The sequence below is a fragment of the Artibeus jamaicensis genome, unplaced genomic scaffold, assembly GCF_021234435.1.
Source record: "Artibeus jamaicensis isolate MK-2021 breed Jamaican fruit bat unplaced genomic scaffold, CSHL_Jam_final contig_859, whole genome shotgun sequence".
In the NCBI taxonomy this organism is placed as follows: domain Eukaryota; kingdom Metazoa; phylum Chordata; class Mammalia; order Chiroptera; family Phyllostomidae; genus Artibeus; species Artibeus jamaicensis.
Genome location: NW_026521989.1, coordinates 581,521 through 603,785, shown reverse-complemented (window position 1 = coordinate 603,785; position 22,265 = coordinate 581,521). Strand labels below are relative to the sequence as shown.

Genomic DNA, 22,265 nt, shown 5'->3' with positions numbered 1-22,265 from the left:
AAAAGCTTGCATCCCACCGAGAACATTTTCTACCTAGTCCATAAATTATCGGACGACCTTACAAAGTTCTTTGATGCTCTTGATACATTCAGGAACTACATTCTCCAAGACTTTAACGTTTGATATTGGGACACAAAATGGGATGGAATGAGGATCATCTCCTCTATACGATGACAGATGAAGGAAATCTGCTAACAGCAATAAAACGTCATGATCATTCCTTGAAGCCTTTCCATGCTATGACTGCCATAAACCCCGAGTGAAAAGGGAAATTTGGATAAAAAAGGCACTCGCCACCAACACGCAAGTGTCACCGTCACCACAGGCAAGCTTGGCTTCTTGGTCACCTAGACCTCGCGTGCATTCTTCATCCCCAAGGCGATGACCGAATACATTAGGCCTGTCTCGGTGAATGATGTGCCCTAAAAATGCTCAGACAGGGATCGGATTTTTCAGGGTTCCTTTTGTTGCAACAGGATGGTCAGACACATACCTCAAGACAAGAGAGAAGCCAGCCAATGAAGAATGTGCACAGAGACATAACAGCGATCAAAGCACACTGAGCATCGAGACGGGAGCTCATGGAGCCCTGAGTGACGTCTCTTTGCAAAGTTGCTCACATGAGCTCGGCTCTGCGTTCCCCGGGCTTTGAGGTGCAACTCACACTTCCTGCCAGAGCAGATCACACTTTGCACACAAGTCCTACTGTAGCAAACCACAGGGAGTCCAGACGACCTCACGGTGATCACAGAGAGAGCGGCCATCTCCCTGGGATGTCCAGGGACAAAGGTTTCAAACGGGCTTCAGGGATAGCTCCCTTCTCAGGGACCAAACATAATCGCGCCAGCCCACAGTCACTGACCTTAAATGACAACAGTGGGTTTACGGAGGAAATACCATGGCCCCTGCTTGCTTGCCAAGACTCTACAGTGGTGTTTGTTAGTTCGCGTAGATGCATGGTTTGTGTACAGACTACACAGAACACAGCCCTGGCCGGGTAGCACCACTGGCTAGAGCGTTGTTCTGATACACCAAGGCCATGGGTTTGGTCCCGGATCAGGGCATATACAAGAATCAACCAATGAAGGCATGTAGCAGTGAGTGGAACAACAAGTCACTGTCTCTCTCTCTCTCTCTGGGTCATCACTACATTTAAAAAATCTTTAGCAACAGAATAGAAGACAAAGAATTCTCTTCTCACAGGGGAGTGCTTTACCGACCACGGCCAAGGCGACCGCCTCGCTGCCCTGTCTCTGCCCTCAGTCATCGGTGCTGGTTTTTTACCTCTGAGCCCCTGCTCTGTTGGACGTGTTCGGGGGGCCTCATTCACTTCTTCCCATTTGCTGTCGGCAGTACAGACGCCCTGAGTGAGCCCCTCGGGGTCACGCCGTGGCGCGGTCACCTCCCTGTGTGTGTCTGTGTGGTGGTGGCTGGGGTGTCGTGCTTGCAACCGAGGTGACAGGCTTTTCTGGGCCTGTTTGAACGGCCACAGAAGCCACAGAAGGCCCAAGCATTGGTTTCCTTTGCACGTGCATTCACACACACACACACACACACACACACACACACACAGTAAACGCCCAGGCTGCAGAAGCACTGCAGGCCCACTGCGTCCCGGTCAGTGGCAGCTGTGCACCCGGGTGCAGGGGCACAGGGTCCCCGGTGCTGCTTACCTCACAGAAGCTCTGGCACGGCTCCCTCCGCAGGTCCCGAGACTCCTTGCAGGGCTCCAGGCACTGCGGGCGGACAGCAAGGGTGACAAGACAACAGGCATGAGAGACCAGCTGAGAGGCAAGAGCCCACTGTGCCCCCCCATCCCCCCGCCTCCTTCTCCCCTGCAGGGCTCAGCTGTGCCCGGCGGGGTGCGGGGCAGCCGCTTTGCTCCGGGCAGGCAGGGCAGGCGCAGAAATGTGCGTTTCAACGCAGCTGAAGAGGCGCCCGGTGGGGAGGGGACCCAGAGGACAACGGGTGCCAGCCACTGGCATCAGAAATACTTCTTTAAGGCGGTCGTCACACCCGACTTTGCTTTTCTGACCAACTCTAAATCTAACTTGGTTTCCTCTCGGCCACACAGAGAGACTGTTTTGTATACTGGCCCGTAAGTAACTGAGTAAAGATACATCGTATGAAGACATATACATGCATATGTATCTCTGCACACACATTGTTGTTAACTTGTGTCTTTAGCTCCGTAAATCAAATGGTATTCACATTCACCCAGTTCAATGACTCTATAAAAGGACATTGAATAAATCTGGTGTGACTTGCAGATGAAAGTTTGGGTACGTGCATTACTGTTGATAGATGCATTTTAATGAAAGATAATACATAAGATCCACTGTTCAATAACAATGATAGCAACAAATAGCATTGTAGAAGCAATAAAGGATATGTAAGTACATGTATAATATATACTTTATTCCGATCTGTAGTACATTATGTAAATAGAGCAAAATTAAAATAGATAGCAATCAGTAGGAAATAGCAGGTAGGCCTCATAGCTGAAATGAAAATGTAGCATTCATATGCATGGAGATTTGAATTTCAGAACTGGAAGGTAATGCAAGTTCAAGTTGGTAAAATGAATAGTCACGTCCAGTTCAATGGTGGTCATTAAACATTGGCCCAGCCTGGCCCCCATAAGGTCATCACCATCTAATCCACACGCTTTCTATCTCCCTGTGATCGATTTCTCCACGAGGACCCCATGCCCAGTGAAATTCCAGACAGGTACGATGCAGAATTCAGGACGCACACTGATAGGACTTTGTCAGTCTGCTTCCGCATAACCTCCCTGTTTTGAAATAAAGATGTAGTTTAACAGTCAACTGGAAAATCTAGGATAAGACTTAATTTTCAGCTATCTCTTGCCATTTTTAGTTCAACTGAATCCCTGAAAACAAACCACCACATCTGTGCCATGGCCCATCCATTAGGGCCTGGTCCTGCAGGGGTGATGGATGGCCAGTAACAGGGGCATCCCCCGGAGGTCACGAGAAATGCTGATGTGTGGCCTGCTTCTAGCCGTTCAGAGTCAGAATCCTTGAGATCGGGGCCCAGGAATCTTTTTTTGTTAAGGATTTTATTTATTGTCAGAGAGAGGGGAAGGGAGGGACAAAGAGAGGGGGAGAAACATCAATGTGTGGTTGCCTCTCACACACCCCCTACTGGGGACCTGGCCTGCAACCCAGGCATGTGCCCTGACTGGGCATCGAACCAAGGAAGGACCCTTTGGTTCGCAGGCTGAAGCTCAATCCACTGAGCCACACCAGCCAAAGCAAAGCCCATAAATCTTTAGCAAGTCCTCCTAGAAGCTCTGATTATTACTAAACTTAAAGAGGAACCACCTTATGCTGGTAAGTCTTTTACTGTGAATGTGGGAAGTAATTTTAATCATGTGTAATTGGTCACAAGGCCTAAGTTGCAGTAACTATTGCTGTTTTATTTAACAATGCCTTGTTGCTTTGTATGCATTAACGTTTGGGTGTAAAGATTGTGTGTCTATCCAACATGGAGCCACAGTATTTAAATTGACCAACCTAATGTTACAACTACTTAGAGGTGGCCAAATGTAAACTAAAAGCCTTAATTAAAGTGGTGCAATTTTGTATAACTTAGCATCAGTAGTTCAATAAATTTGGATTGCCATGCAAGGGCTTGCATTATAAAAAAAAAAAAAAAAGAATCATCGCTCCTAGAGTGTTCGATGTCACTTACTTCCCACTAAAACTGGGGAAAAATGAAAGAATTTGATGAAAACAGAGTCTGTAGCATCTTTTTTGGTTTCATAAAAGTTTCCCTAAGAAACAACCTATGTCCTATGAGAATATTTTAGATTGTATATTCTTTAATACGTCACATGAACAATTCCTTTTTAGTTAACTGAATTTTTTTTTTAATGTGAGCTTATCACTGAGAGTTTTCCAAGACCTATCCAGGCTTAAGCCACGTTTATTGATGTTCCACTCTCTTAAGCATGTCCCAAAACAAATGTACACTTTTTCACCAAAACAGCAATTCTAAAAGAATGCCATTTTTTCTAATCGCAGCGAAAGAGTATAAACTCTTGTCTACCGGACCTATTTTATGAGCTCCTTAAAGAGTTCCTTTTTTTATTTTTATTTTTGTAGAGATCCGTGAATGCCTCATCTATGACCGTTCCACCCTGAACGTGCCGGATCTCGTCTGAAGCACGCCGATGCCTTATCTGTGGGGTTCTCCTGAGGACGTTGGAGACGCTGGCTCCTAGCCTCTGAAGTTGGGTGGCGTTTCATGAGTGTGCCTGACCCAATTCCTCCTTGAGACCATTTGGAGTGAACCAAAGGCATGCTCTAAGACACCCTGCGGTTCTGTTCCACTGCAGAAGTGAGCTCCACAAGAGCCAGGGGTACACCCTGGACATGGTGCAGCTACTTTGCAAGGAAAGCCTGTCCTTTGATTCAGGAAAGATGCAGCACACATTTACTCCACATAAAGGTGATCGGGGCAGGGTGGCTCTGCATGTCTCCAAGTACTCACATCATTCCGGTTTTCCGTCCGTGCGAAGGTGTCTACACTGGCACCCATGTTGAAGGCCGCATTTTCACATCTGCACACACCCACGCACAGAAAAGACCGCACCTTCGGGATCGCCACCACGGCACATAGCCACCCACGCTCCTGACAGCATGGGAGGCCAATACCTTCCTCAGAACAGGTATCCCTCACGAAACCGGACATATTTCTGAGCCGCTAATGGAAGCAACACATCACATACCTGTCATGTTAACCCACAAGCTGTCTTCCAAATTGAGCACTGAAGACGCAATGCATTGGCCGCCCTCTTTTAACTGGTTGCTTGCCTCACTTTCGATAACTACTCATCAGCAGTGCCTAAGCTCCACCTCCAAGTGTCCTGAGTGACAGTGATACAGGGTGCAGCCAGGGGGGCCCCCCAAAAAAGATTTGGAATGGTGTCCAGAATTCAAAGTGTATAAGAATATTAGACAGACATATAAGATGTCCTCACACCTCCCCCCAGGGGGAAGAAACGAATGGAGCAAGGCCATTGAGAGCTGTTTTGCATAGCAACAGTTTTGCAGCTAACCTCTGGAATGGTTATTTAACATATCTATAACCTTTAACTGGTTTCATAGATATGTTAAATAGGAGTGGCCAAGTTTGGGGCTGAGGCAGGAGGGAGAAGGGAGTAGCAGGGGACTCAAGATGGAACTAGCGGGGACTGAGGATGGAACTAGGAGGACTCAAGATGGGAACTAGGGGCTGCACTCCTGAGTGAGAAGGCCTGTGTGAGAGCTTGAAAAAGACTGGCTCCAGGACATGAAGGGTCCCCGCTTGGCCAGATGAGAGAGAGCCACGCGGTTTCAGCAGAGTGAGGACTCCCTCTTGGTGAGGTGAAAGAGGGAGCCATGTGGTTTTGGCAGGGTGCGGACCCCCACTTTCCCAGGTGAAAAGGAAAAACCACGCAGCTTTGCCAAAATGGAGATCCCTGCAGCCAGGTGAAGAAGACAGCCACATGCTTTTGGTGGAGTGCGGACTCCTGCAGCTTTGGTAGAAGAGGCCCACGCGGCTTTGGGGTGCTCCCTTTGGCTGCGGGGCCTGAAAAGCAAGAGAGACTTTGACTGGAACTGGGTACAAAGGACTCTTGCCAGTGGACCATGAGAGGGTACCACAGTACTTTGGATTAACTCGAGATCCTGCCTGCACAGTGACACAGCTGACGGTGCCAGCAGCCTGCAATACAGACGTGTGCTCTTTTCCTGATTTACGGTACCCGGAGTTGGGACAGTGGGAGAAGGGAGCGCTGTGTGGGTGTAGGTGTATACCCTAAAGGACTTTGCTATTTTAGTGGTGGCATTAGGCCTGAATAGCATTAAATAAACATTTTGTTTCCTTTTCACAAATCTCTGGCATTAAGAGATGTCTTTCCAATTGGCGGCGGACAGAAGGGCCCAGTAGATTTTATTGTTTTGTTTTTTTTTTGGGGGGGGGCCCTGTTGTATAGCAGTTTTGGGCACCCTAGGTGGGCCAAATATTGTATTGCCCCTCCCTCGGACCTCTTGCTCGGTAACAACAGCATACATTTGTCCTTCAATAGTCCTCTGTGAAAGCTGCCTGTGGAGAGCAGCTGAACGCAGACAGCTGAGTGTGTTTCGCAGGATCAACTTGCCAGAGCTCAATTTCCTTACAGTGCTGCTGGCTTGGGAGATGGTTTCTACAAACGCCACAGAGGGCAGAAAATAATGACGGCCGCTTCTCTCTCCCATCAGGCAGCAGGAAAACATTTCCTCTTCTCCAAGGAATATTAATAGTTTTTTTTCAAATGTTTTGCCCAAAGAGACAGCTGGAAGCCTTCCATAAGAGAAGGGAATATAAGAAATAGTATAACTAGAGAAGATTGCACTGGAATTTATGATGTATCGCAGCTGTATGTGTCCTGGTCATATACGACCTCAAACTACAAAAAACACAAAAAAAACAAACCTTGCCCTGGCTGGTGTAGCTCAGTGGATTGAGCACAGGCCTATGAAGCAAAGATTCGCAGGTTCGATTCCCAGTCAGGGCACATGCCTGGGTTGCAGGCCAGGTCCCCAGTAGGGGGCGCTCGAGAGGCAACCACACATGGATGTTTCTCTCCCACTCTTTCTCCTTCTCTTCCCCTCTCTCTAAAAATAAATAAATAAAATATTTTTTAAAAACTCAGTAATGAAAGGTAGCACTAGGAAGTGTTCTATTTTTATGTATTTTTTTAATCCTCAGCTGAGGATATATTTATTGATTTTAGAGAAAAGAAGGCAGAAAGAGAGACAGAGAAATGTCAATGTAAGGGAGAAGTATTGATTGGTTGCCTCACAAACTCAGCCGGACCAGGCATCAAACCTGCAACCTAGCGCCCCGACCGGGGATCGAACTCACAACCTTTTGGTGTGCGTGGGACAGCGCTCCAACCAACGAAGCCATGCAGGCAAGTCAATACTAACAGGTGTTCAAGGCGTTCAGGTATTAGAACGCCCACCATTTCAAACCATTTCCTCTCAACCTACACCTTCAACACAGTGAAGAAAAACTTCAAATTTCAGATGAATTTTTTTAAAAAGCAGGTTGAGAGAGCCAAGCACATACATTTGGAAAACAGATGCCAAGTATTTCCTTCACGCAGGCAAAAATCGACACTATCGCTAGCTTAGATGGTAACTGTGTACCAACCTTACATTGTAAAAGGCACGGTAATAAAAGCCGTTCATGCAGTATTCCACTAGCGTGTCGGACGCAAGAGCACTGAGTTCCTGGGGCTCCCCCGCCACATTTGCCGCGTGCACCGACAACTAACTACCCGTGGGCTACACTTGCAGATACAGTGACACCAGCTTGTCACACGCGCTTTGGGCTGGCACACTCGGATGCTTCCAGGGGACCAGGTCAACATGAACAGGCGTGAAGGGGGGGGGGTTGGGTTAAGAAACAGGGAAAACAGCAAACCGAGCTGCCCCAGCGTCCAGAAAACTGTCCCTCTGGTCATCGCTCCAAACCTCACACCATGGCCAGGGACATGGATTTTGTGTAAACCCCTCCATTTTTTAAGTGCATTACACACCCTGCATGAGTGTCTGTTTATTGTGGTTTGTGGACAATATAAGACAGCAGGTAAATTATTGGCATTGCCTGGTGGCTCTGAGTGGACAGGTGTGCTCAGTGGACCTCAGGCCAGGAGTTGAGACCCTGACGTGTGATACCTAAGGAGAGAGGCACTGGCTTCTCGTAGGTTAGGGGTCAGGGATGCTGCTTAAACATCCCTCGATGGGGGCAGGAGGTTCAGCTGCCTCCTGCCCTGATGCCAAACTCCCTGGCCGCAAGCGTTCATGGTGCTGAGGCTGAGAATTTCTGGGTAAGTCCCCACAGAGATGCATCCGTCATGATGACAGAGCTGGGCTTGAGAAGACCACGTCCTCAAGGACGACCAGGAAAGGCCACTCAACGGGGGCCTCTGACCGTGGGGCGATTTTGTCTGTTTTGCCTGCTTTCGTCCTTCTCGGGCAGGGGTTCGATAGTGTGAGCTCCTGGGTACAATTAGCCAACGATGATCACCCCAAGCCCAGCGCAGATGGGTTTCCACGGACAACATCTGGGCGACGAGCCAATCTAGCCCAACCAACTTCCTCCACCTCACAGGGGTTGCCCCCTTGAAGTGGGTCTCTCAGGTCTCGTCTCTGTTCTCCAAAGCCACCCCCTCCTACCGCTGGCCCATTGCCATGTTGCTTCCTTTGCGGCGCCGGTTTGGTCCCTCCACCCGACTGCACAGCCGCTCACACCACCTGCTTCTGACCATCGCTGCCCACACAGCACCAATCACTCTCTCCTCTCTGCAACCATGTAGCCTCGTCCCCAGTTCCCCCAAGAGCCGTCGCCCTTTCTTTGTGACCAGTGTGTGGCATCCAGCCCATTCAAACAGGAGCGCACCGAGAACCTTTGGAATGACCTGCCCACGGACCCTCAGAACAAACACCCCCGGGGGTGTGTCAAGTTAGGCACTGCTGTTCTTCCTTCTCAGGGACAGCAAGCGGCCACTTAGGGAGGCTGGGGACACCAAGCCAGTGGCTCCAGTGAGCCCGCAGGAGCCTGGGACTGACACTGGGCTGTGCTCTGGCCCCGCCAAGGGATTCATTTTCATGACAAAGGCCTGGCCCCTCTTTCTGCCACCAGCTTACCAGGGCTTACTGAGGTGGTGGCATGTCAAGGGGATTTGGAAACCAAAAAGGGCTTTGCACATCTATGAGATTACTAAATATTATGATCCCAGAGAGGGCTCAGCCCCAGAACTCCCAGGGGCGGCGGATGCTGGGTATTGGGGTCATCACAACCGATGAGACGTATTCTGCGTCAAAGCGGTACAATTCTACGAGGCAGAGGATAAACACAGAAGGAAATTGTTGGTCATTGCTTCGCTGACCTACCATTGGGACAAACTTCCACACTTATAAAAGAACTGTGCAAAAGCGACACTACCTGAAGAGCAAGCAGACTAAATTCCGAATCCAAAAAGCTTCTTTCCAAATGCAAATAATACTTCCCTATGTCCAGTATTCATGGAACTTTTTGTTTCATTATTTCCTATTTCCCTGATAGCTACCTTTTTCTTTTATTTGAACGGGAAAGCCAAGTTTCTTTGGATTCCAGTCTCACCAAGTATGTTGCAATAATTGGGTTAAAGGTGCTGAAGCTTTTGACACAATTCCAACAACTCCGGTGGGGTGGGGTGGCCTTATTCTTGTGTGTGTGGCCAAGAGAGGGAATCGGGAGGGAAAATCTCAGACTCTCCATGTGTAGGACGCACAGTCACCATTTACGCACCCGTGGCCTGTTGAATCGCAAAGCCTGGAGATAAAGAATAAGCTTCGGATGCCACAAAAATCATCTCAGTTTTTATTTCATGTAGGTATGTATCCGAAGCATGTATATAATCATGGAATCAACAGGAATGACCAAAGGCCACTCCTGTTTTCTGAATTGATGGCAGCAAGTCTCTGTGGGAAAATGTAAATCTCTTTGGTTTCGTTGTTTTTTTTTTCAAGATGGACATGGTTTTTTTTTTGCTTCAGTAGATTTCCTACAGTATATACGCCCACCCTACCACCTTTAGGAAGTGGCGTGGACTGTGTCCAGCTGTAAACTGGTACAGAAATTGTTGCAGTACGGTGTGTCGGGAAGAGCCCTGTGCCCTGGCAGGGCCGGGAACAGAGTAGGCAGACAGCCCAGAGGAGTACAGCCCCCCGTCCTCGGAGCCCACAGCACAGGCGACCAGCGGGCCGACGCAGCGCGACATTCCAGAGCCCAAACCGGTTGGCTTTCTCTGAAGCAGCCAAGGGAGACCTATCCTCTCACCTGGGTGTTCACCAACAAACCAGGCCCCGGAGGTCATCACAACTAGTTTTTACAATGAAGGGAACTCTGACATCAAGAGCCACTGAAAGGGTTAGAAATAAACAAATAAACAAAAACAATTAAAATGGAAAACCATGAATAAGGGAGTTTTATCGAAAGGTGTTGCTGGGAGAGAGGAACATGGGTCAGCTGCGTCCTCTCTGCACCGCAACCGGGGACGGAACCTACGACCGAGCTGTGTGCCCCGGCCAGGAATCGAACCCCCGACCTTTTGGTATATCGGACAGGACTCTAACTAATGGAGCCACCTGGCCAGGGCAGGCAACCATGCTCTAAGCATAATTCTTTCTCACTCAATGCACACCACGGTGCACGTCACTAGCTCTCTAGAAAAGGCGTGGAAGGCTGTTTCAGGGCAGACGAAGCCTGCGCCCTGAGTAGCCAAGCGTCCGCTGTGGCCCTGCAGTGTAGCCATGATGTTTCAGAGAGGGTCGCAGGTGGCATTTCAGCTTAAAAAGATGTCACCACACAGGGAAGCTTAGGGCTGCACGGTGGGGAGACCCGGCAGGGACCACCCCACGCAGTGACGATGCTGAGAGCATCTCTGGGAATGGGAACACCTGCCCAGTGCCCCCCCTGCCGTGGGAGGCCCTGGGCAGAACCAGAACCGGGCTACCACAAAGCAGCACGCTGATCCGAACGAGGCGCTGGCAACAGAGGCAGAAGCCTCCAGTCTAGAAATGACTGATGCCGTGGGCGTCACAGGAGACAGGTGGGCTGGCCCACGGAAGGGTGGGGAGCCGGGATGTCTGCAACCTGACTGTAAATGGTGCAGGGACAATCCAGAATGACACCGGGGTGGCATTACTCTGTGGCTGGGCACCATCCCACCAAGCCAAAGATCAGAAGTTCGGTCCCTGGCCAAGGCACACCCCTGGGGGGCTGGTTCCCTCCCTGGTCGGGGCACTCACGAGAGGCAGCCGATTGATGTGTCTCTCTCACACCGATGTTCTCTCCCTCTCCCTCCCTCCTCTCCCAGTAAAAAGAAATCAGTAAATTCTGTAGAAAATAAATAAAATAAACCATCATGAGTACATCACAATAACACACTATATTATAACAATTACGTATAAGCACATATAATTAACACTATAGTTATTATTTAAAAATTATAATTATATATATGCTTACATACAATTGTCATTATTGCTATATTGTTATTATACTATTGCTTTCATATCTATCTGGTATATTGTTATTATATTATATTATATTGATCTATAACTAAATATATATATTTCATATAAATGTCCTAGAAAGAGAGACACAGAGTGGATTAGGGTCGGCAAGTAGGAACAGAAAGCAAGTTTGACACACCATCTGCTCTGGCAAAGAAAGTGGACAGGGGCCCAGAGCTGACCCCGTGACACAGCCAGAAGTCACTCACTCGTCTGTGACCGGACGCCGGCTCCACCCCGACCAAGCCGAAAAGTCATCGGGAAGTTCCGTGCCCTTTTCTCCAAACCGTTTCTGAAGCGCTGGAGACCACGTTAAACATGAAGCACCCACAAAGCAATCTGAAGGTCCCTGCCAGGCACAGCATTCCCCGAGCGGGCATCATTGCCAAGCGACTGTGGAGATGCATTGACGGGCAGAAGATGACAAAGCGTCAGAAACCGGCTGTCGACGGGCTTGCAAGGCGGCGTGGGGGCTCGGGGACAAGTGCTGCAGACCGGCACCCTCGCAGGGCGTGGATGGCCGGTCGGTCCACGGAGCAGTGTAACGGGACTCTGCCAGGCCTCATAAGGCTGTGTCTAGTCCGTGCGGTGAGCAGGCGGCCGGGCACCGGTCAGGACAGCCATGGTCCAGCGTCCAGCCGTCCCGGATGTCCCCTGTGAACCCCCCCAGGCTGCGCCATTGCCCCAAATACCTGCCTCCCTGTCCTGGCTGCTCACTGTTAAACAGTTGGGGCCCCCACGCCTGGGCCCCCACATCCCCTCCCTCCTTTGCACCCAACAAACCCTCTGGATGACTTCAAAGCACCCCAAAAACAGGACACGAGCCTGCCCTGCTCACTGCACAGTTAGAAAGCTCTGAGTAACGGGTGCCAAATGGTCACTAGCCTCCAGCTGCATCCGCACGCCCCGCCAAAGTCCAGACATCAACACGACAATCTGCAGTCCCATTGTCTGCGTTAGAGGTCTAGGAAGGGAGACCAGAGCGAGCCTGCCCGTCTGGTTAATGGGCTTCTGCCCGGGAATGTGTGTTCACAATCGCTCCGTACGGATGCCTTTGCTCACGAGAAGAAGCCCGTATCCCACCACGGAGCCTTAAGAGCCAATAGCAAGACTGCCCTTCCTCAGGGAAAATAAACACAGAGCCTGCCATCAGAGTGCTCTGAACAACCAACCATGGCTGCACAGAAAAGGCATGTCTCTGTGCCATCTGAAACCTGAAAAGTGTAACACACACACACACACACACACACACAGGCACCACGTTTTACTATCATTTGCTTACAGGCGTGTGAGCTTTGGCAGACTGTCAAATCCACCCCTGGGGGTCCCCCAGGGAATCGAAACAGCCCCACAAAGCTGTCAGAGCTGTGCCTCAGGTTTTAGCCGAGAACTATTGTGTGTCCTCGGAACCGTGCATGTTCCCGAGAGGGGATTTTGCATAGCTCAGCAGGGACCGCTAGTCGCCTGCAGCCAGGCCCCGTCCCCAGGGGAAAGCCAGCGTGTCCCGGGCACAGCGGGTTCCCGACATCGCCGAGCCCCAGGTTAAAGAACACCTTGCCACTCTGAATGGAGATCAGGACCTCCCTCATTTCATGCTTTGCTGGGAAGTGTGTGCCGCTCTTGTGCCGACCCTTGGGTCTGAATGCGCTTTTTTTTTTCCTGACCCATTTTCTCAGCAACACACGCTTCCTGAGAAATCATATCCTCAGCAGAGCTGGGGGACCACGTCGCCTGTATCAGCCAGCTGGGTGGCCTGCTGCTCTTTCTCCTGCCGCCGGGACGGCCTCGCTGCCTCTGCAGAACATGAAGGGCCCCTCACAGGAGGCCTTGTGGTTTTCGACTGGCCCCGTCTGACACCTCAGACCTTCCTTTTCCGCCTGTCATTTTGATAATAAGATGGTTTGTGTTGGCGGCGTGTCCGAACGCCACAGGTATGCTATTTACTTATTATTCCCAGAAATTAAATCTCCTTGTCTCGTGGCGGCAAGCCCTGAGAGAGGTCCTGCAGAGGGAAGCCACTCACAATGGCACCAATCAGCAAGCGTGTGAAGGCTAATCCTCGCGGGAGCCGCGGCTTATTGTAGCAGTGACAGCTTCGTAGCCGTGTGTGTGGCTTGCATGGGCGCCCCAAGCCCCAGGGGTGCAAGGCGTGCTCCTGAGAGGCCCGTGGGCCCCGACTCTGCGGGGCTTTGCTGTTTGCTGTCCGCCTGGCCTGCTCAAACCACCCAGCTTTGTCGACAATAAGGCCCTTCTCACGCATTAGCGCATCCTTGAAGGAGCCCATTCATCTCGGCCTGCTGGGGTAGGTCTGCCCGAAACTCATGTGTGCGCCCCATAGTCAGAACTGCCCAGCTGCGGAGGAGGAAAGGGGGGCTGCGGGATGTGCGTGAGTGGTGGGTGGGGCACCCTATTTCCAAAGAAGCAGCGTGGCCTTTAACCCAAACTCGGAATTTGTGTCACGGGGATACTTAGTAGTACGCTGTGGTCCTTTTGCCCCGAGGGATGGACACAGAGCATCTTGGGTCCAGTGGAATCCTGTGGTCATCCGCTAAGCGTGGAAGCCCCTCAAGGACCCATGGAGAGCAGCCGCAAGTGCCAACTCAGTGACTTCACAGGTGCACGCAGGTGTATTTGAGGGTCCCAGTTGTTCTCGGGGTTACACAGAGCCTTGTGCACTCTGCAGAACACAAACACGTAGTTGTTTTCTGTTCCATTTCCCCGAGGACACTCCCGGACCGGATACACCCCACTGAGGTGGCAACCCAAGAAGTCTTCTCTTGCTGTTTTGCGTCTCACCACCCAGCAAATTCCACACGGCCGGCGTCACTCTGTGCGTCACCTGCAGAGGCCTGGCGGCAAAGGGAAGGGGCCCACGAAGGGCACATCAGACTGGCTTCTGCCGTCGGAAAGAGGCTGCGCACTATTTTCAGATTCCAGACTGGCCGTCCAAGGCCAGCGCCCCTCCCCACGCGCAGGGAGGGGCTCCCGTCTTTCGCACTTTGGACAGATCAGTGGCTGCTGCTCTGTGCCAGGGAGCCGGCGCAATGACCCCTGTGGGCACAGATGAGGACCCGGTGCCCCTGTGTGTCCCCACGCGGAAGACAGTGCAGCTGTGGTAGCAGAATGTGGTGCTCCCCCAGGGTTGAGGGCTCCTGGGAGTTTTATACGCCACCTCACAATCAGAGCAGTGGGGCGCTCTGTGCCTGTTGCTGCTCAGTCTGTCCCCTGGGGTCCCCCCTCCCTCCCAGCCATCACCACTGCCCGCCCACCCGCCCGCATGGCGAAGCAGCCAGGGGCAGGGCCTGTTCCCTGCGAATGAATTTCACGGTGTGATAAAATGCAGCGGCTGTTTCTCCTGGGGGAGCTCAAAGCCCTCCTTTGTCAGCCCCGGGAGGGTCAGGTTAAGGCTTGCATTTCAGCAGCCCAGGTCCGCTTGTCTTCATGCTGCAGAGGTCTGCTCACAGGAGGGGCGCAGAGGAAGGGGCCCCCCAAGGAGCCAGATTCAGCAAGCACTCTGCTCTTTACAGAGCTAGAGGCCCTCCTGCCACGGTGCGGCCACGTAAACAGGCTGCCCGCGGCCCCGATCGCCGCGCCGAACCCCTTGCAAGAAGCCCGAGAGACCCGGCCTCCTCTTCCTTGGAGGCTGGGCTCTCACTTGTTGCTCTAACAAAGACAAACAAACAAACAAAAGCACAATCTTTTGCTCAGACTTTGTAATCAGAAAGAAAACAAAAACACATGCAAAAAAAAAAGCTCTGCAAACAGTATTGGAAATATTGAGGCTGTATTTCTTGGGTTATTTTTTACTTTTTTGGTTGTAAATAAAACCTGAGAGCTCAGAAATTAGCCCTTTTCAGTGCAGGGAATGGGTCTCGTTTTTAGAAGACATTGGCCGTTCGAGACTAGTCAGAGCTCATTCCACCTGGAGACAGCCTCTCTGAAGGAAGGCTTTCCAGGAGAAGATCTCTATCAATGACTCCTGGGAGCACAGCTAGAATTTCTACTCCAGAGAGAGGCAGTGGGGACAGATGGCCCCTAAACACTGACGTCATGGAATAGGATGCAAATCAGTCGGTCAAAACCAGAGTGGGCCCTGGCTGGTGAGGCTCAGTGGATTGAGTGCAGGCTGTGAACCAAAGGGTCGCAGGTTCAACTCCCAGTCAGGGCACATGCCTGGGTCACAGACCAGGTGCCCAGCAGGGGGCGCACGAGAGGCAACCACATGTGGATATTTCTCTGCCTCTCTTTCTCCCTCCCTTCTTCTCTCTCTAAAGATAAATAAATAAAAGCTTTTCAAAAGAAAGCACCGTGGGTTTTGCAGTGGAATTATAGTCGGCACAGTGATCCTTTTTCATCATTACAAGGTGACCCTCCTTCGAAGAAGAACCCTATCGCAAATACAGGGTCCGGCACAAATAGCGCCCCTGGTTTATTACAAAATCCTTTAGCAGAAAATCATGAGCATGTCATTGTATACCATGAGAACATCACACTCAAGCGCACCCTATGACGTTTTAGGTGAAATGTTCCAATGAAAACTGTAAATTACTGCACCTGTATTATTCCCATGCCAACCGTTGTCAGGGAGGTATTACTTCCACCAGAGCCCATGCAATGTGGGGACTCGGGCAGGGAAGGCCCACAGGCTAGGGGAGTGCACAAGGCAGAAAGTGAGCAAGGAGAAAATGTTTTTCGGACCTGAAGTGTCCCTGTAAGCACAGGACGCTTGTCCTTGTACGAGCGTCCTTGTAAACATTTGCACGCACACCTGCCCACATCCAATGCCTCGCGTCGGTTCATGGGCCACCTACCCAGAGAAGGTCTCTGTACTGAAGGACAGGTGTGCTTGTCCCTTGTCAGCCTGGGCCCTGTTGGAATCAGTCAGCCGAGCAAAGCCCCCCCTTGTCTCAGGACACTGGTGACCACAACGCTGGGTGAAATCGTACTGGTGGGCACGAGCTGGGCCCCCAATTCCCCCTGCCTTGTTTTTGTCCTGTTCTGTTTAAGATTTAGGAGGAAGAGAACAGAGATGCGGAAGGTGAGTCCCCCCACAGCTGTGTGTGGAGATCAGTGGGGACTCAGCCCGGGTGAGACAGAGGCCTGCCAGGGTCCCAGGAGTCCTCTTAAAGGGTCTGAGCATGTACAGTGATGCTCCAGAGAAAGAACAGCAGATTGAAGGCACCAGGGATGCACAGGGAGGAGCTGCATGTCCAGCGTCAGGGCAAGAGCCGGGGCGGGAGCTTTCTCCCAGACAGAAGTGTGGGCAGACACCACTGCTCCTTTGCTGAGCCCTCCCCTACGTATACCATGGACAGACAGACAGCGACTCTGAGTCTCCATCCACCTGCCTGGCACTGCTCACCCCGCCCCGCCATTCCCTGAGACCCCACCCCACCCAGCTTTTCCCCAGGCCCAAACCTGTCTCAGTGCTATTTCTCCCAAGTCGCCGGTCTCAGCCCTCACTATGCACTTCCATTAAATGTGATGAAGGTCCGCCTTGCCCCAGCAAGCAGCAGCTGGCCTCGGTTCAGAGCAGAGCCCCTCCCAGGTGCCTCAGAGACACAGATGGCTCTGTACATCCCAGCAGGTGGCTCCAGGCTGGGCACACGCAGGGGCTGGCTGACCTGTCCCTCCCACGAGGCCTCAGGAGCCCCAGGCCTTCGGTCCACACCAGCTCACGGCCAACCACCTCCACCATGGACACACGCCAACTGTGGACTTGGCAGGCACCGGTGACATCGAATCCCATGCTGAGGGACGGTCCCCCGCACTATGTCTCCTGCCCCGGAGTCACGGCCAGTCCTCACAGCTGGCCGGTCTGGAGGCCACCAGACTCAGACTCAGCCTCAGCGGGAGGGCACGCAGCCCACCCAGGGGACAGCCGAGGAGCGCCTGGCTCAGGTGACGAGGGAGGCTGTGCCCCTGGGCCCCACAGGACACCCCCTACACAAGGCCACCCTACCAAGGACAGGAGACACCGCAGCTCTAGTAATACACGGAGAGGAACACGGGAGGCTGCCAACATGAGGAGACCAAGAAACACAGTCCAGTGAAAGAACAGAGCAAAACTCCGGGAAAAAGAGCTGAAGGAAGTAGAGGCGACCAGTCGAGCAGGGAGCGGCCCCCAGGGCACGCCCGTCTCCCGCTGTTGTCACTTTAGCGGCCACCTGGGGCCAGCCCTCATACTGCCGGGGATCGAGGACAGGTTTTTGTCCTTGCTGCAAAGACACCCCAAGGACACTGTGCACAAGCAGGGCTACTCGACAGACGAACACGGGGATACAAGCAAGGCCCGCTGCCTGCACTCGAGCGAGCCCTGCCCTCTCCAACTGCCCCCCAAACGAGGGGGCGCCCCAAGGCTTGCAGACCCAGCACCAGCCGCCTCTGAGCTCCTCCTGCCCCAGGAGGCCGGTGGCTGGGCCCTGTGTCCTTCAGGGGTGACGTCCCAGGAACTGGCCAAGCACCTTCTGGGCGCCTCCCCCCCAGGGCCCTTGCAGTGGGTTCACACGTAAAATCTGCAACATGAACCATTTTCACGCATCTTTCTTAGTCCATCAGCTTCATTCTCGCACCCCTCATGGTGTGGTGGTGGCAGTGGGGGGTTGTTTGTTTGGGGGGGATTTTTTTGTCAAAGGCTGGCCAGGGTGACTTCTGTCTGCTGCCGTGACAGCTGCAGGGGCCCAGCCCTCTGGTGCAGGCTGGCACCTTTCTCCAGAAGCACTGGGGCTGCCCTCAGCCTGCGCTGGTGTCGCTTGGCTGCTGACTAGCACCTCAGCGCCCCTCCTGCATGTGGCTGCTGATGCCCCACCGCCCTGTGCGCTCTGTCCCAGAGCCCCAGCAGCGGGAGGAGGCCGGGGGCCATCAGACCGGCGAACCCTGACTGAGGATTGAACCCACAACATTGTGGTGAACAGGACAACGCGCCACCAACCCGCTGAGCCACCAGCCAGGGCAGCACCATGAGGATTTGGACGGAGTTGCAGGCTGGGGCGAACAACAAATGATGCCTGAGAAATGCAGAGAGCAGGACAGGGAGGAGGGGAGGTGCACTTTTATGAGCAGAGCTGAAATGGCCCGGGCTGGTGGGGACCAGGGTGACCCTGAGGAGGGGTCCTTCAGCCACACTGCCCCATCAAAGGGACAGCGGAGGTTCGGGGAGGGACCCAGTTAGTGCTCGCGGAGGGCGTGCTGGGAGCTCCCCCTGGGAAAGGGAGCCCGCGCTGAACAGAACTGGTTTATCCGTGAGAGACGTTTGAAAGCCTTTGGGACCCGTGCTCATGGCCATTGCTAATTAATGGTTGCACGGATTCTCATGCAAATGCACCCAGGGCTGGGATGGGCTGAGGCCCCAAAGAAAGCCCGCAGTGTCTGCAGACGGCGGTGAGGTGGCGGTGAGGGCTCCAGTCCCTCCCCTGGAGGGTCCCCAGCTGGCCCTGTCTCAGGGCGAAGCCCTCCCCTCAGGGGACGTGCAGGCCAGGCAGTGGCTACAGAGACGGGGCTGCCTTCAGCAATGATTCCCAATGTCACGCACATTCATAAAACAGACGAACGACCCCCGTGGGAAGTTAATGGGAAGACACCAAAGGAAGGGAGGGTGTGCGATACCAGTGAGAGACGAACGGACGCTCCCAGGGGCCTCGGCGGGCCGTGCCCACCGTCCCAGCTGCTGGCCGCAGCTCCTGCCAGCTGCCGGGGAGAGAACTGATCACTTCACCACGTCAGGTGTGTGCAAGGGAGAAGCAAGCAGGGGGGCTGGGGGAGCAGTTATTCCTGGGACGCGGAAGAGTTCCACACAGGTCTTCCTCACAGCCTGACCCTGACCTTGACCGTGACCGGTCATCTGCCTACAAGGTCCTGTCTCCCCGAAGCAAAGTGGGCGTCCTCACTCCTGCAGGGCTCGAGTGTCTGTGTTCACAGCCAGGATTGTGCAAATGCACCAACTCTGTCTTCCTCCTGTTCAGAATCCACGGCAAAAATCCACGGCAGACACACTAAGGTCCGTCCTGTTCATTCTCACCTTCACCACGCGCCCCACTCTTCCTGGTACGTGTTTCAGGTTTGGTGGTATCAAGGCGCAGGAGAGAAGAAACAGAGCGCGGCTGACAGCCACCGGGGACAGGGCCACAGCACCCACTGTCATTTGGTGGGGCGCTGTCCCGGGCGGAAGTGAAGGGTGTGCACAGGGCATTCTAACCAGGTGTCCCCAGAGAGAATGGAGGCCCGTGTCCCTGCGTCACCCTCTCCAGCTCGCTTTCTCTCATGTCCCCCATTCACCCTCAGGTGAGTCCTGTCGGCTGCCACTTTCAAACACTTCCCAACTGCCCTGTGTCCCCTCCCTCACCTCCCCCAGGAGCCAGCTCTCACGGGCAGGTGCCCAAGCCCTTCAGGGTCCCCTTTGGCAGAACAGACCCTCTCCCCACAAATGCCGACCCCCCGAACATGGCTTTGTTTTTCTGCCTTGCTCTCCTCACCAGCGACCACATCTAAATTGGCGTCTTGTGTTTCCTGGGCATCGCCCACTCAAAGAGGGAGGTCTATGAGGGCACACACTGTGTCTACCTTTCCATTCAGGCATCTCAGTCTTGGGCACCCAGTAGGTGTTCCACACACATTCAGACCGTGAGTGAGGAAGGAGAAGCATGACAAGAACCCATGGGTACAGACAGGCCGCTGCCGCTCTCTTGTCCAGTTCGGTTATGTGGAATTGAGTGTGCCAGCAGGGGCTGCACAGTCAAGGTCGACCAAAATAGACCTGCCTGCGGCCCTCGAGGGATTATCCAGCAGAATCCCTGGGCCTCGGCCACGGCAGGAATGACCCTCACAGCCGTGAGGTTCAGATTCAGCCTCGGGCCGTGCGGGCCCTGTCTTCCAACTCCAAGGCTCCCAGCCCAGGGCCGCATCTGGCGCGGCTTTGCCCAGCTCACGCCCCCAGTCCTTGAACTTGACCCGGCGCCCTGTCTCCTGCTGGTCAGCAGCAGGAGGTCGTCATGTACTGGCAGAGGATTAGCAAACCGTGTTTATATCCAAACAGCACCGAGTAACATTAGATACCAGCCCCCCCTGCCCGGCCCCCGGGGAGATAAATCTGTGCTCGGCTACTAGAAAATAGACGCCGTGAAACGGAAGCCAACTGCGGCGTGCCTGACAGCCTCTGCATGACCCGGTCACTCGAGGAGAGACTGCGACAGCAGCACCAACAGCCCAAAGTACGTCTGACCTTCTGCTAAACACTCACCCTGATGGGGCCTCAGAAAGGTCCCTTTTTCAGCAAAGAACATGGGACATCCCTGTTCTCCTGATTCCACCTCCAGGTAACCCACCTGGTGCAGGAGGAAGAGCGGGTGTTTGGGAATCATGCGTGGAAAGCCTTCAGCACGTGGGTGACCTCGAGGTGACACGGAGCCTGCTCTGGCTGGGGTGGGCCTCCCCTGGTGGCAGCTGGCAGGACCCACGTGCCACCAGGACTCACTCTGCTTGTTCTCCCTCTAGAACAGCCGAGGGGCTGTTGGAAGAATCTAGAAGAAATATGACAGGGTCACAGCAAGTGACGACCCTATGGAAATGAGAGGTCGACATCCAAAAACAAGGTTTGATTGGCACACAGGGCCACTTATGAACCTGGGGACCACGGTGCGTTGAGGTGATGGACAGATGGAGTTGGATGAACACGGAGACACAACGTCCTGCAAAGCCCCAAGTCCTCGTCCGCCGGCCCGAGCTCTGCTTCCTCGACCCCTCCCCCCCAAATACAGCAGGGGCCAGGAACCGGGTGGCCACTCACCCCATGTTCACGAAAAGGAACTGACAGTATCCGCCGATTTCAGACCTTTGCAGAGAGCTCAGGAGCTTGGAATGGTTTTCTCTGATCGCATAAAGCAGTTTGGATCGCATCCGCAGAACAGAGCTCCGGTGGGGTGGGGGTGGGGGGGGCTCAAGTTTATCTCGGTAGGAAGGTCGCCGCGCAGACAGCGCAGAGAGGGGGGTGTTATCAGAGGGGGTGCCTTCCGACCGACCCCCCCAGCAGCGTCCGGAGTAAGCGGAGCTGTGAAAGAGGCCCTTTGAGGCCCGGAGGGAAGGCAGGATTGGATAGCAGGTTATCGCAGACGCCGGCCGGGGGACTCGGGCGGCGCGGGCAGGAAACAGGAGTCAGCAGTGACAGGTCCGGGGGCAGCCTGAAGGGTTTGCACCTGTACCACAAGACCCCGCCCGTGTGGTACCCGCCACCTCTGCACCCGGGACCCAGCAGCGGTGCCGCAGGCCCCTGGCTGCCCGGTGACGCTGCCTTGTTGGCAAATGCCACATGAACTTGGCCAGCTGTTAGCTCGTCTGTTTTCCCTGCTCCCGTGATGGTCAGACTCTGGCTTCCTTTCGCCACACGGGGAAGACAATTGCAAACACTTAACCAAGTTCTTCCTGCAGAAAAACACAGAAAAGCAAACACCGCGGGAGAGGAGGACGGTGGCCCCCGCTGAGGCGCGCTGCTCCGGGAGCTGTGTTTGGGACCCTGCACCCCAGTGCCTCAGGCCCCAGCGAGAGGTTCCAGCGCCACAGACCCAGCTGTTGCTGCAGGAGCATGTGGGAAGGAGACGCACCCAGGGAGAACATCGGAGTGCGCAGCGGAACTATGGCGTGACACAGAGATGCTTCTCCGTCTCCGTCCTGCAGACCTGGGATGGGTGTGAGTTTCCCTCACCTGAAGCAGATGTCTGATGCTCTGCACTGATCAAGACGACACCTGAGGCCTGAAGAATCAAATTCTCTCCTCCCTAGGAGGGGTGGGATCGCTTAGTAGGGGCACAGCTGTATTTGAGGGGCTGACACGTTGGGGGCCCCACTCACACCCCCAGTTTTAAAAAGTCTCCGCTCAGGTCTGTTACCAGTACTAGAAAAGGAAGCGCTCACCGAATTGGACCTTCAAAATGGTCAAGCAGGTCATCGGGGACATGCGGACTGTGTTTGGCAAAGCGACCAAGTTGCGATGACATTCTGTGAAAGTGAAATGAGCCGGGAGCAGCGTGGAGACTGGCCGCCGTGGCCCCGAGGCTTTTAGGGGAAAGGCTGCCGGGCCCTGGGCCTCCGTGAGCCCCTCCAGAGGGAATGCTGGACGTTCTCCCGAGTCCCAGAGGCAGACTGGACCCACGGGTTTGG

At 53.6% G+C, this 22,265-nt stretch overlaps 1 protein-coding gene across 2 annotated transcripts in view; it reads right to left on the bottom strand.

Annotated features, from left to right (window-relative positions):
- ANOS1 (anosmin 1) overlaps window positions 1-22,265 on the bottom strand; it is a 103,865-nt gene that overhangs the window by 44,192 nt on the left and 37,408 nt on the right. For both annotated transcript variants that reach the window (XM_037157564.2, XM_053673442.1), the window contains one exon: window positions 1,674-1,736. In XM_037157564.2, the coding sequence (XP_037013459.2) occupies window positions 1,674-1,736 (63 nt within the window). The remainder of the gene's footprint in view (window positions 1-1,673; window positions 1,737-22,265) is intronic.